Source organism: Anguilla rostrata, chromosome 9 (assembly GCF_018555375.3).
Source record: "Anguilla rostrata isolate EN2019 chromosome 9, ASM1855537v3, whole genome shotgun sequence".
NCBI classification, from domain to species: domain Eukaryota; kingdom Metazoa; phylum Chordata; class Actinopteri; order Anguilliformes; family Anguillidae; genus Anguilla; species Anguilla rostrata.
Genome location: NC_057941.1, coordinates 22,980,936 through 22,993,264, shown reverse-complemented (window position 1 = coordinate 22,993,264; position 12,329 = coordinate 22,980,936). Strand labels below are relative to the sequence as shown.

General features: G+C 38.6%; 1 protein-coding gene across 1 annotated transcript in view; it reads right to left on the bottom strand.

The window, feature by feature from the left end:
- Positions 1-11,503, bottom strand: part of LOC135263282 (opioid-binding protein/cell adhesion molecule-like) — a 190,808-nt gene extending 179,305 nt beyond the window's left edge. The window contains exon 1 of the mRNA XM_064351094.1: positions 10,717-11,503. Coding sequence (XP_064207164.1) covers positions 10,717-10,880 — 164 coding nt within the window. The 5' untranslated portion in view covers positions 10,881-11,503. The remainder of the gene's footprint in view (positions 1-10,716) is intronic.
- Between the last annotated feature and the right edge of the window lie 826 nt (positions 11,504-12,329).

The window sequence follows — 12,329 nt, the reverse complement described above, 5'->3', positions numbered from 1 at the left end:
ACGCGCAGCTGCTGGACCTCTGGATCTCTTCCTTTGAATTTATCTATTCATATTATGTGTAGAGTACATGTGCATTTCTAATATCTGTTTATAATATCCGTAGACATGCAGAGCCAAATAAAATGTCTGCAGAATCGAGGGAGTTTTCCAACTGCAGTTTTCTGTGGAATTCTGCAATAAATGGTGGAACAGGTTCACTTCATATACTGTATATGGTGCTAGTCTGCTACAATCATTCACTGAATACAGTTGTCATTAGTATGGCAAGGTGTTTTTCTCTTAAGTCACAGGTGTCACAGATTCCGCGGCTTTTGCCGTTCTCTGGTAGTTCCGCGCTTTTTTTCCATTTCCACAACCCCCCCATTCTTTTTGCTTTCAACAATTTTCTGGCAGTTCTGGATGATAACTGTCAACTTTAAATGTAGCCTGTAGTGTGATTTGCAGCCTACAGGCCTAACAATTCTAACCAAATTGCCAAATTTTTGGGAAAAACAGTGTGACAGTCATAAGTGGAATTAGCAGACCGTGAGTGTGGGGCACCAATATTAACAGCCACGAGGGTGCCCCCCAGAGTACCCGAACATAGACACTAACTTACCCCAATGCACACGATAGCCCCACAGCTAGGTTATATTCACTGAACGGTGTTGAAATTTTAGGATATGCGCTAAGGATCTTAGATTTTAGAACTTAGTTTCCTGTGTCAGAATTCCCACAAAGATGAACTTCCACCTGCAATGTGCAAAGACTGTAAGGCTACAACATCCAACAGTCAAATTCTAAAGGGAATCTTCTGAGTTTTTATAGGCCTATTTGAGACATCTGCGACCATGATGTGTGTAGCCTATTTCTAATTAGTTGTCTAGATTTCAGGAATGTGTTGTTCTTAGTTCTTAGCTCTGTTAACAGTCATCAAATAAACAGAAAGTACTTCAAAAACTGCTGACAAGGACCCTGTCTCCTTGTGCTTCCTGGTTTTGTTGACCACTGGTGGCCATTGTTCGAGATGAATTTATTTATTTTTCCCTATGACCTCAGTTAAGTGACACCCACAGTGAAATGGCATGTAACAACAGCTAATTTAATGAGAAAAGATATCATTATAATGTTATAATGACATAATGATATAATGACAAAACTTTATATTTAAAATAATAACAATATGCTGGAGTAATTTTTTAACTGCTTGGCAGCAAGCAGACACCATAGATTTCACATTGCAACGATTCAAGCACACCAATTAGTAAATAAAGTGGTTAGTGTGTACACGTGGGTGTTTGTTGTTTGGTCAGACATTTGGTGGGGATTTGAGTTTATAGTCATACATTCGCCCAACGTTACAGGAATAATTATGGAGAATTGTGTCAATATTTTATTCCTTTTAGTCTGGCATAATTGACAGCAGCTCATATTGGTAGAACACAAACAATATGAGCATCTGTCCAGACTTCAGGATTTGAACAGTCATATTCACATACCTGCCAATATAAATGGGGAAGAAGACAAGCTCTGCTGTTGCCTTCATTCAGTTCTAAAAACCATCACTGCAATTCTCATACGCTAATAAATTCAGCTGGATTAATTAAACTAAATATCATAAATGTATGTGTATTTTTATGGGTTTTCGCCAACTGCTTCCTTATGTAATCGTCAGCCCATATTTGTAGAAGGCACTTGATCTCCTCTTCGCTCCATGTACACCCACGAGCACGGCTTGTTGCTCCACTTCGTCACAGATAAAATGGAGCTTTGTATGTTTTCCTTTCGCTTGCAATATTCACCTTACTGACAATTCACAGCCTACATTATCTGTATTTGTAAAACATTTTTTATCTAGGCCATCGTAGAACTCAGTTCTGCACCAGGGTTCAAGACTGAGACCCCTCGTTTTTCAGTGAGGCACGGTTTGCTTGTTTGGTGCAGACCCAAGTGTAGGTGGACGTTTCACACCTGTCAAAAGTAACAAAAAAGTTTGATTGACCCACACCAAATGAGGTAATGTGGAATGATCCTTTTTTATTTTTTAGAAATTTTTAATACCCTGTGTTTACTTTAACTCGATTTGGAATGCTCAATCATGTTTATAGGTCCGTCCCATCAAAGCAACCCATATCAGTTCAAGTCAATGGCACACCACTTGTTTCACTCTGAAATCCCAAAGCTGAGCTTCATAGCCATGGAAAGATTACACATTATGTACAGCTGGTGTAGGCACACTGTGCACATGTACATATAATCAACTTATGTTCTGTAGGTGGAACCCAGAATATACCTGGATCCAGCTGGGGGTCTCCAAGGAGAGGCTTGGGAACCACTGCTACATAAAAGCATGACTCTGTGGGACTCCCAGTAGCACCGATGCTAGTGTGGTCAGCATTCAGCTCCAGGTTATGGAGCACCTTACAGCACCAAACTAATTTTTATCTAGTCACTCAGATGACTCAATATGGATACTTGTTGAGAGAGCGAATCAAATGAAAAGCCAATGAACCATTGGCTCCTCTAATTTTGCAGACAAAAATGTCTTAACTGACTCCAGTGAGTTTTCAGAAACATAGTTTTAGCCCCCCTGCTTAGTTTCACTTTGCTTAAATGCAGGGTCAGTTGGATTATAATGGAGGTCATGACACCATAAACCCTGCAGGCATGGAAACAGAACTATGAAATGAATAACACAGAGAAGCCACTTGTGTATCACTTTGCAAGCACATTTCGAAGGCCTGCTCCACAATCAAGAAAATGCTGATTTATTTAAGTTCTTGGATCATCCAATAAATATTGCTTTGACCAGCCAGAAGTATACCATTATACACTTTACACAATACACACACACACACACACACACAATCAGCTTGGCTGAATATTCAATTTTGATTGGCTGGGAGGTGTGCATTATTTTCCCAGAAATTTTACTTGCATAGACCAATGACATCTATTTCTTCTGCTTTGTTTTATTTATGGAAGGCTCTTCTTATTCCTGGATCAGACATCATCAGACATGGTGTTGTGTATAACTTTTTGAATTCAGGTAGTTTTCATGATGTGCTGACACAGACATCAGGAGATTTCAGCTTCTGTTTGGCAGATTTCAAGAAGGGGATACACAATAAACTCAAAGCCATAGCATGTTTATCTACATGCTGTAAGAACGGATTGTGCTTCAGTCCAGATTACACCATCCTTACTGGAAGGGAAGCTGTTTTATACTGACAAGTTTAGTTGATTGTGTTAACACATGGAATAGATTTTAAACATAGCTTAACTGACGGAATCACACTGTAATTACATTTAGAGCATCTTTTTTTGAAAGGAAATCACTGGGATGTCCAGTGATTAGTTCACTGGCTTTACCCCTTGCTGGGAGGATTGTAAGCATTGTAGCACTTGTCATTCACCAGCAGATTATTTACTTGAACATTTGCCAGCAGGCTGGCTCCAATACTAACATCAAATCTTATATCAAATCATAATTTGATGCTTCTATATTTTACCTTGACTTGCCCACTGTATGCATTGTTCTGAGTACATCGCTACTGTCTGGTCCTTCATCCTCATATTTGAAGTGGTGTTACTGAGCAGCACAAAAATGTTGCAATCTCTGCTCTACGGCAGCTTCATTCACCATCACAAGAAAATGTGCCCTAGAAGACTCCCATTAATAAATGCTCTCTTTTAACACCAAATAGTTTCCCTTTGACCTTTGCTTCCTCTTGATTTCTCACAATAACTAAGCAACAGTAACAAGGTTGATAGGTTACTATGGTGACTAATAAAACCGGCACTCTATATTTTCAAAATCCTTTCACAGGCTCACAGGGAAAGTGTAATGCATTTAGGTTCAAGTTTTTGAACTGAATGTAGTATGGCCAGGTTTTGTACGACTCGGCTAAAACTTACAGGAGGATAGAAACCTCCACAAATGTTGCCACCCTTGATAAAGATGAGCAGATGAAGGCTATATGAAAGCAACTCAGCTATATTTTGTGATTAAAAGTATATTTAAAAGTACAAGTATTCATCAATTTTAATAAAACTGCTCAAAAGTTATTATTTTTATAATTACTTGGTAAATGGACTGCATTTATATAGCACTTTTATCCAAAGCACTTTGCAATTGATGCCTCTCATTCACCCATACACACACCAACTGTGAAAGGCTGCCATGCAAGGTACCAATCAACTCGTTGGGAGCAATTAGGGGTTAGGTGTCTTGCTCAGGGACACTTCGACATGTCCAGGGCAGAGGATCGAACCAGCAACCCTCCGACTGCCAGACAACCGCTCTTACCTCCTGAGCTATGTCGTCCCCATAAAAGCAATCATTTTATTTCTCAAAAAGATAGGCATCAAAATTTCTGACACCATTTTCTGAACACTTTCTTTGCAAGGCCAACACTACGTAGTTGAAAAGCTTTGTGAGATTGTTGAACATAATCTTCACCCATTCTTCCATACATAATCTTAATTTCACCCTGTTTTAAATCTACCCTCTTCAATTCAAACCACAGATTTTCACGAATTAATAAAATATAGCTCTTTACCTGTGCGGTTTATTTTATGCAGTCTTTTTTTATTTTTGCATAAAAATACATATACACATAAGATTAAGGAACTGAATCACTAATAATCATTTTGCAAGATTTTAATTCAGAAAAACTATAAAAGCTTATTCCATTTTACATCAGCAAGCTATGACTTTAAATTCTTTTTTCCTATTTTAGTTTTATCAGCATGGCTTAGAAAAACTGTTAAAGCAATGTCATCATTAAATGTTTCCCATGTAACCTTCCATCCCTCCACCATCATTACTATAAAAAAAATGAATAATCAAGCCATTTTTTTATAGTTCCACATTGCCCAATCGCACCTGTCCTTTGAGCTGACCTTCAGCGCTAATGAGAGGGATATACGCATTAGATATTAACGTCAGCCATGTCTCCCAGTCATTACGGAGTCATTTTTCATTACTGACAGTGAGAAACACACAGGCAAGGAAATCACAAGGTTCTGGCCCCCGTCCCATTTGTGTACAGAAAATGAGCAGTGCTTAAAATTCTACAGACAAGGAATGAAATTCAGAAATGTTATTGCTTTATCGTGAAAGCCCCGCCAAAGCCGTGTTTCAATATTCAATAAAAAAAATAAAACTCTTATGAAATTGATCAATCATGGCTTTAAATTAATGGCTTTTGCATAGCAGAACTATTACTCCTTCTTGTAATTGTATCTGTACTGGGTGAGGTAATATTCCTATTAGTCTTTCTAATAATGAGCTCTGTGTGAATAATTTCCCAAGCTAATATTTATTACACATATTAACATTGCCCCGATGTGCTGAATAATTGAGATTGTTGCACTCTTATTATTACGTTTATTCGACTTTGGACAGCTTACAAAGGAAAGTGGCCAGTAATTATTTGTCTGTCTTAAAGAGATTTTCTTCTCAAATTGCTTTATCTGAACTGTGTTGTATGGAAGAAAGTACTGTGTCTTAACGCAGTCTGTATTCCTCCATTGTAACACCAAAACTGAGCCTCCCAGGGGAATAAACACATAACACTGGAAATCACATCATTCACTTGGGGTTGTAGGAAACTGCTATGTGCCAGTCTGGCCCACTGAATGCATGGTTCTGTAAGGACCAAAGAAAATGAACAAACAGAACAGACTTAAGAAAACAGTCCGTAAATCAGCCAAGTAGTGATCTTGTGCCCAGAGCTACAAAAATGAATGGACAAAACCAAGAGCATTTAGTTTTACTTGAGACACATTTCTTTGTTTAATTTAAACTAATTCCAAAAAGGCAGTTCCTTGGATAACCGTAGATGCATATCATACTAAATTTTATCAGAGGTTCACTTACATTTCAGAGTAACACAGCCAAGGACAGCTATTTCTGCGTAATGAATGTTGCTACATGATTGACAGGACTTTAAGCCAATGACACATCAGAAGCCAGATGGTGCATTATTGAAATATTATTTTAGACTTTTGCTGCCAGTGTCTCAAAGTAGTTTGCATCCTGTTTATATGCAAGCTTCCTGCATGTCAAGTTGGAACTACATTTCCTTTCCCTAATCTTCTGGGTCTGTGAATTAACAGCAAACAAAGCAAAACACATAGCTTCTCATATATTAATTTATAACATGACTATTATGAGCTCCATCATTTCCACAGCAATTGTCACATTATGAAGTACAGCTTATTGGTGCCAAAATGGATACCTCAAGAGTATTTTTGAAGAAGAAAAAAATATTGCCATGCTTCTTTATTCTTTTTACCTGACATATAGTTACAAAGGCAGATAAAAAAAAAAAATCATATTTAGACTTTGATCATGATTGTAATGAGCATGCATGGCTTCACTCCATTCATAGATAAATGCAGTGTTGGTGACATACAGTATAATATATAGCTAACAGCAAACTACTTTTATATGAGCATCGGTTAATTATTATTATTTTTTTAAGACAGCATTCTGACGTAAAATACCTGCTCATATGATGTCACTGCTCCCCAGTTAGAATAATCTTCCTCAAATACAGCAATTCTACGCACATAAAATCTTTAACCAAAAAATTAGGTTCCCTTCTTGTTCAAGCATCAGCCCAGAGCAGGTGCAGGGCAGATACATGGATCTATAAATCATTTGGATGGGCTCACAGAGGACACAGATGATTAAAGCATTACTAAGATATAAAGATTAGTGGATCTGCTCAGCACCTGCTCTAAACTTAAGCCTATGAACACAGTTAGTCTCACCACTAGAACTGCTGATGTCTACCATTCCAATGAGTTATGTCATATTTATTTTTAGTTTCAGCTTTCAGCCACACCCACACACCCTCCTCCTGTGTGTAATTCTGCACATTTCTACTAATTAATAATAAGGTCATCGTAAATTAAACTGTGCCATTTCTTTTAGTGTTTCCTGACAGATAAGATATTTTTGCTTTAACAATGAGGATTCATTAGTGAAAAAAAATACAGGGCATGGTTAGGCTCCTGCTGCAATACATCTTTTAAATAATATAGACAAAGTAAACAATAGTACAGATCTGCCATGTTTTGTCGATCATTGACAAGGTAAAGAAAGCACTGAGTTCCCTCCTGTTTGAGTGACTGATTTTTTGATTCAGGTCCATAGGACAATGTCAAAGAGCAAAGTCAGGACAAGGACACATTACATTGCTTGAGACTAGCATCAATGATGCTAATTCAGAATCTCTTGTGTTTATACTCATGCAATGCAAGACGATCAACACTAGGTAAATAAGACAAAATCGATGACTGTCAAGCTAAATTGTCAATGGCAGGCAATGCTTTTAAGCATTAAAATGTCTTTTTCACATTATAGCATAGCAAAGGTCTGGAGATATCAAGATGGACCTTTAGAGAGGTAGACTGTGCGCTCTGTGGAAAGGCACAGGCAGCTCCTCACTTGGCATGGTGCTCAGAAGACTGGTCCCCACAAATATCCAATGTGAAAAGTAAAAGTAGGAGACCGTGAATAAACTTTATGACTCATTTATCTTCATTACCATCTGACCACTCTGGCAAACTGTGGATTCCTCTGGACGTGGGGTTCCTATTCATATCAGTCTAAAATGAGGTGCATTTCTTAAAATCTCATTTGGCCACAGCTAAAAGGAGGAAGGTCAACCAATCATAAAAAGTGCTTACAAAGTGCACATTTAGAGGAGAACCGCCCATCACTCTTCGCCAAATTTAAGGTACTATTGTGTTGAAATTAACTTTGGCAATAGCTATGTACTGAGATACCGTGCCTAGTTAACTAACTAACATTAGTGAGCTAAATTCTCTAGGTTAGTTAGTGAGGCATATACCATGGCTAATTAGCTAGCTAGCATTTGCTAGTTTTCTTTCCTCTCTTCACTGAGCTAATGGAATTCATAAGCAAGCGGGGCTGAGAGTCTGTGGTCATTGTGAGTATTTCTGTAGGAAACCCTGAAAAGTGGCAAACTCTCAGTGCTCTATAGGTATGCGGCATGCCACTACACCAAGCCGTAACTTGGTTGTTTCAATGCTTATTGCCATATAAGGGCTTTAGCTCTGACCTTATATAGTTCACATTTATATCCTTCGCACTTCTACCCATATGACTTTGATTACAACGCTGAAATAACACATAAACCAGTCGATAAATGCATCTCCAGCTAATGCTGTCTGTGTGTGTCTAGTTCACACCTCCTGAATTCACACTTTGATTTTGACCATAACAACACACAAAGCTACAGATAAACGCCACCTAAACGTACAACATAGGAAATGTGAAGTAACACTTTCAACACATTTTTCAAACATCCTCATGAAGTGTAAAAGTACCCAGAGCATTAATTCACTAACATGTAGGACGTATAACTTAATTTGCTTCTTATATCCAAACATCGATATAGCAATGATGCCAAGTTATCTTATTTTCAGTGACCAAAACCTTATCATCAAGTTCACACATTACTCATTTTCACACATTTTTACACACTGGGCCAATGGCTTTTCGAATATCCCCAAGCATTTAACTATTTAAAACCATCACAAATGTATATATTGTACATCTTTAAAATAGCTTGTGGTCGCTTGCATACATTGTCAATGGTGAATGTTGAAAATGCTGTTTGCACTCTTTCTGTGACATGCAGAAGGCAAAATGGTGTAAAGCTACTCTCTCTTGCTCTGATTAGCTCAACTGGTCTACGTGTAGAAATCAAGGCTCTATTCTATTATGCATACTTAGCTTCTGCATACTGCCACATTTGTCTAGTCGAGGTCTAGCATACTAGTATACACTTCATAGTATGCAAGAGTGCAAGTGCATTTTAATGCTGTTACATCTGGATGTGGAACATCACTTTCCTCAGAACACCTTTGACCTAACAGAAAAAAAATTACTCTAATTGTACAACTACTGGATCAGTTGTTGGCCTCTATATAAATAAGAGCTTGTTAACTGGAGCATTTCATGCTCTTTAGCCTATCAGAACTATCATGAAAAATGAAATAATTATGATTACTAACTTTTCAAACTCACTTCTGCAACAGTTATATCTGTAAACACATTTCTCAGTGGTTTAGTCATGGTTATTAAGGTACATGACGGTTGCTATGTACAGTGCAATTATCTCCTGGAACAAAGAGCACAAACACAAGATGCATCAATACGTGTGTTTAACTGTAATGCAGGTATGTAAAATGGAACACAGCCCAAGATTCTACATGCAAAACGAGATGGCTCCTGGCTACATCCATTCACATCCAACCAGCACGGCATTGCAGGAAGATTATTTTTGTCAGCGGTGCCCCACTTAGGATGAAGCCGTCTGCCTTTGGTCTGCACGTGAAACTACTGTACTTAACCACTAGGCCTACATCAAACTGTGTTTACTCTCAAATATGATGATAAATATGTTCTGTATAAGATAGCATTAAAAGAGTAAAAATAAGAGTATTTGACTGCAGAGTATATTACCTTTTTAGCATTCAGTATTATTTCAGGTGATCTATAAAATCCTCAGGAGAAAGAATGACTCTTAATAAATAAATAAAAAATCTTTATGGAGTACCATCTGTAAATGCATCAATGATGCATCCCCAGCAAATTTATCTTCTTGGATCAAAACTGCATGCAGGCCCAATGCATGTTTTGAAGATGTAGACATGAATTTAGAAGCTCTGCACTGATATGTCTTCTGTAACAGAAAAACGTGCACAGCAAAATGAGTTCACAGTTGCTATAATGCCTTTCCTTTGTTTGGAATGTTTTTCATTTGATTCTGAACATTCCTTAGGCTTTGGCCACGGCCAGCAAGTGCTGGACAGGGCAACGACAGGCCACTCTTTCTTTCTCTGGAAAGGATCCTGCTGTGACTGGCGCCAGACTGGTGCACAAAACCAGCCCGAGATGTGACTTCAGATCCACTTTTATGCAGCTCCCCAAAAGATGAATAAACACTTTGTCAAAGCCCCTAGTTGTGTAAGTCTTGCATTGCATATAGATTCCAGAGAGGTTTTCGTCATTCTGGGGGTGACTGCATGTTTTTGTGTGTGCTGCGAGTGGACAGTTCAGAATAGCTGCTAACCAGGTTTAAATGAAATATGTTAACAACAATTGCTCACGCAAAACCAGATGTGTTTAATCCTCATGGGAAACTCTAACTTATTACAGTTACTTTCTACCAGATAACCTCTCTCTCTCTCTCTCTCTCTCTCTCTCTCTCTCTCTCTCTCTCTCAGCCGCGATTCAAAACAAATCTGACATTTTGCACAGGATATCAACTGTTAAGCACGAGTGTTAGCATTCAACATGAACCATTTATCAAATATAGACCTATCCCTTTAAAAACATACGTGCCCTTCACCATCCCATCTACTCAATAAATTGACAATGAATTAATACATATATCGGTCTTCTACCAGCAGTAAAACTTGCGCATACAACGTGCAAATTACTGCTTCTATGCATTACACCTTCTGGTAAGTAGATGCTTTACACACAAAAATAAAATAAATGAAACACTACTTTCCAACGCAACTTCGCCCAGAAATGACTCAAATCAACTGAGTATGCAGTGCGACGAGACTACATTTCAAAGCATAATACCCACCAAATGAGTACAACATTTGCTTGCTATGTCAGGTATCGTAGCATTGCAATACATTTCGACCTGGTTTATAAATACTTAATTTAAGAGAACCTACTTTAAGACGGCATTGTCCCCTTGTCTGACGGTGATGTTGTCCATTGGTTTTGAAAAAGATTCTCCGCTCCTCGCTGGCACTCCTGCAGGTACAAGGAACAGCAGTCTTAGAGCGATGACAACCAGGTATTTCCAGGACACTACAAAATAACCACAAATGCCCATCTTCGGTCACTGTGCAACTTCCAGAAAAACTTAAATCGATTTTAATATTCCGTTTCTGGGGTCAAAAAGCGACAATGAACTGTGAAATTCAACCCCAGCGACGCAGAGCTTATTGTGATCCCCCTCGTTATTATTTTTGCCTCAAACTGAGGAGATGAAAATGGTAGCTTTATAAATAAGCAATTATATGTCCCCAGTTGCAGCGTTCTTGTAATTCAGGAGAGACGGCTTCAGCTGCAATCGCAGGACGGCGAAGAAAAAGGGAGCTGTGTGAACGTTCGTCTGGCTGATTCGCACTGTCTCCTCTGCTCTGGAAATGTTATTCGTTGGAGACCAGAGAAACGCGCAGAGATGCATAGGCAGCCAAGTCTCCTCGTGCGCACTTTTCATTGAACGGAAACAGCCTTTTGAATATTACACTTAAAATGAAGAGTATGAAATGATAGCAACTCCTCTCAACTTCTGACATTTATTTGGAACTTCCTTGCGATATCAATCCACCAGAAGAATCCAACCTTAAAGCCAAATCACGGAATCATTCCCTGTACATCTACTGTATCCTTCTCTCGCGCGCTGTGGCCGTCTGCAATGCTCTCTCGCAGGTTCAGAGACTGACCGACTCCCCCGTCAGCACCAGCAGCTCCCGTTCCGAACCTTGCTCAGGCAGCGGTCGTCGCCATGGCAGCAGTTTACAATTACAATTTATATGAGTCCAGCTCAATGTTGTGCGCTATTCCGAAAGTTGTCGTTGTTGCAGCCAATTTAGTAAATTCCCGTTCATCCAACAAAACGGATTTTTACTAATAATGGGGCAAACGGGGAAGCATTTTATTAATGCATGCCGGTACGTGGGAAGGACGTCTTAGAAAACAGCTGTTAGGCGTCCTATTTATTTATCTTTCTGAGTTCTAAAATAATATTTCACGCATATTCAAACGTTTCCATCCCCCATCATTCTGGCCTTACACACACCATTACATTCAATGAGTGCATAAGGTGTATTATATAAGGTTTTTGTTCATAACAGGGGCTTCTATTGTCATTTCATGCAAACAAAGAAATCCATAGGTAGATCTACACATTTAGCATTACATAGAATGTTTGGCCCCAATATTGCTACCGTTGTGGAACATGGTAAGGGCTTTGCATGAACCAGCACTGTGAAGGATGACATTTTCGATCAAAGATGTTAATATGAACCGTGAAATGACAAATTACCTGGGTGTTATTCTGTAGAGCTGTCAATACAAAGGCTAGACTACCCTGTTGTGTAAAACAAACACAAACAACAACACTTCAACACCAAATGCATGTTTTTTTTCTTTATATGTAGACATACTGGTAAATATAGTAAACATTGAGTGATATGAGTGTTATGGTTCGAATATGATGACTGTAACCAGAAGGTTATTCATTCAGTCAAATGGACTGCATTTATATAAATGGACT